At 38.5% G+C, this 2,500-nt stretch overlaps 2 protein-coding genes across 10 annotated transcripts in view; one reads left to right on the top strand and one right to left on the bottom strand.

The window, feature by feature from the left end:
- Positions 1-1,080, bottom strand: part of LOC125029424 (putative phosphatidate phosphatase) — a 30,092-nt gene extending 29,012 nt beyond the window's left edge. For 3 of the 4 annotated variants that reach the window (XM_047619282.1, XM_047619280.1, XM_047619281.1), the window contains exon 1: positions 966-1,080. In XM_047619282.1, the coding sequence (XP_047475238.1) occupies positions 966-1,029 (64 nt within the window). In that variant the 5' untranslated portion in view covers positions 1,030-1,080. The remainder of the gene's footprint in view (positions 1-965) is intronic. The other variant, XM_047619283.1, reaches the window with a different exon arrangement.
- A 457-nt stretch (positions 1,081-1,537) lies between these two features.
- LOC125029475 (oxysterol-binding protein-related protein 8-like) overlaps positions 1,538-2,500 on the top strand; it is a 226,794-nt gene continuing 225,831 nt past the window's right edge. For 5 of the 6 annotated variants that reach the window (XM_047619369.1, XM_047619368.1, XM_047619364.1 and 2 more), the window contains exon 1: positions 1,538-1,641. In XM_047619369.1, coding sequence (XP_047475325.1) covers positions 1,596-1,641 — 46 coding nt within the window. In that variant the 5' untranslated portion in view covers positions 1,538-1,595. The remainder of the gene's footprint in view (positions 1,642-2,500) is intronic. The other variant, XM_047619366.1, reaches the window with a different exon arrangement.

Genomic DNA, 2,500 nt, shown 5'->3' with positions numbered 1-2,500 from the left:
AGAGTCTACTATGATAATAACTAACCAACATAATGTTTAGAAGATTACATGGTTTACAATATGGGACTTTTCTATGGACTGTTTTTTTCCAGATCCCCCTGAAACCTGTCTTAACCTGTGAATGGTGGTCTCCATACACATGGCAAATCACCAAGGAGGGCTACAAATCCTATCTTGCCTGAACATACACCTGCTGGCTTTTGACTGAGAGCCCCAGCTGAACATGTCTGCTGAACAAAAGCACTTGTCTAGTATACCCAACCCTCTCTGGCACCTTATTCTATATCACATTAAATCATTAAAAGCTACTGATTAAGAAATGAGACTCTACTCTTAAAATATAAACCATTATTATCTTATGAGGAAATAAAGATATATATAGAGAGACACACAACTTCTGGGTGAATGAACTTGCTAAAATGAGGATTTTACTGATAACTGAAATGGGAATGATGTCACAGCCTCATTCTAATAACAATAGGGCTATTAAATCAAGGTTTGAGTTTCAGGTGTGCCGTTTACGACCCCGAGATTTTGTTCACGTTTATTGTTAAATCTGAAGTAATTTCACAGAAACTACGCAAAGGGCGGGCACTTGCCAAGTTCCTTCTCAGTCCTTCCATTCTCTTTACTTTAGATCATCCTCAATTTAGGGATAAAATCAAAGGCAATTGCGACTATTACATCATGGCCTAAAAAAATGACAAGGAATTCAATCAGTCCTGCATGTATTTTTACAGACTGTAAATAGATATCCGTTTCCAGTATTGGCCGTCTCTATATCCTGCAACATTTGACTGAGAACAAGTCTTCTATGACAAGCATGACTGTTAAAAAGGGGAAAATCCAAGGCCGCTCATTCGCGTACCTGCCAGGCCCAGCCCACTCTGCCGCCCCCGAGTCACCTATTGTAATCTCCTTTCACTAGGTTTACAGAAACATGCGTGATTTAACGCAGAACTTACCTATCGATAGTAATACAAAGTCGACGACGATCTTACTGATGTATTTCACCTCCATTCCTGGCATTTTATAGAGACGAAACACAGCAGCTGCAGACGCACACCTCACCCTTACCCGTTTAACAGCAAACTGGTGTCGAGACGTCGAGCTTATAATATTTCCGGCATATTTTTACATTTCAACTTATGCAAAATGTTCATACTATTATTGTATTACAATGTGATAAATGCTAAAAAGGATAATATTAGTATTATAAATGTTTTGTGATACGCTACAAAAAAAACTAGTTTACAAGACATTCTGTTGTTTAACTTATATATCAAGAACAAGAACTTAATTATATAATTTCCTTGTTTTTTCAATGAATTAGAAATGGTAAAGGGTACTTATATCATACTAAACTGTTTTTTCAAATAAAATCAATGCAAAATAATATTTTAAGCTCGTCTCTAAATCTAAACAGAAGAGCATCGCAACGTCTTCGGAGCAACGTAGATTCATAAGCTCGTCGGATCCCCTTTGAAGAGTTTCTAATACTTATAGAACTTCCCAAATTAAATTCCTTATTGTTTGAACTAGAGTGATGATAGAAGGTGGAGTGAGTGGGCGTGTGTGATCTTTTTCCTTTTGTTATGATGGAATTACCCAAGAATGCTGAAAAAGAGACTGTTGTCCCAGGTAAGTGGTAGTACTGTATTCAGTTCATAATTCTCTTTGCCCATTTGATGTGGGAAAAACTGACGGAAAGGCGTTCCTGTGCCGTGAACACCATGCTCCGTCCTAAGTTCAAAAGGCAGACACTTGAATGACCGGGTCGGAGAATTGGGGGCATTAATTAACAAGGATTTTGAATAATGTCACACGAAGAAACTCATCTCAGTCTCAGAGTTTCTGTTTTTTAAAATTCACGAGGAATGTCAGTGGGGGGTTGGCTGCCACAGTCGCAGGTGGCACCGTGGCACTCGGCCGCAAGGGTATGGTGCCCGGCGGGAGACCCTTCGTTTAGATTTTACGATATATGGGTTCGATCTTTCAAGTAACTTGTAAACCCAAGGCTAGGAATCAGTTCACAGTAATAATTTTAAAGGAAGACTCGTTGTTGGTATCCAAGGGGCGCTGGGTATTTCACTGTCAGCAGTGTAATATGGATGATACACATATGATGGCAGATGAATTTTATTTATCAGCTTGCAGTGGCTTTCAAAACAAAAATTATGTCACATAGTTATGTTTAGTAGTATCTTAAAAAATCCATTTCAGATTTGCTATAATGGAAGGCCTACAGTTCTTGGTATAGGTCAGTAACAGTGCTTTGACAAGCGCTCTGGCAAAGACCTACAAACCTCAACAATGTAACTAGTGGTAATATAGAGCGTCAGGATATATATGGTGGAGATTATTGGCCTTTTTCAGGTCTATATGAGTACCAGGTGACAAAATGCAAGGATAAATATCAGTTTTAGACACATGCATAGGGTAAGGACAACAGCACGTGAAATTGACAGATAGATGAATTTTAGTACTCTCTTCTTTATAA

This window comes from Penaeus chinensis, chromosome 10 (assembly GCF_019202785.1).
Source record: "Penaeus chinensis breed Huanghai No. 1 chromosome 10, ASM1920278v2, whole genome shotgun sequence".
NCBI lineage: Eukaryota > Metazoa > Arthropoda > Malacostraca > Decapoda > Penaeidae > Penaeus > Penaeus chinensis.
This window is presented reverse-complemented; position numbering and strand designations above follow the sequence as displayed.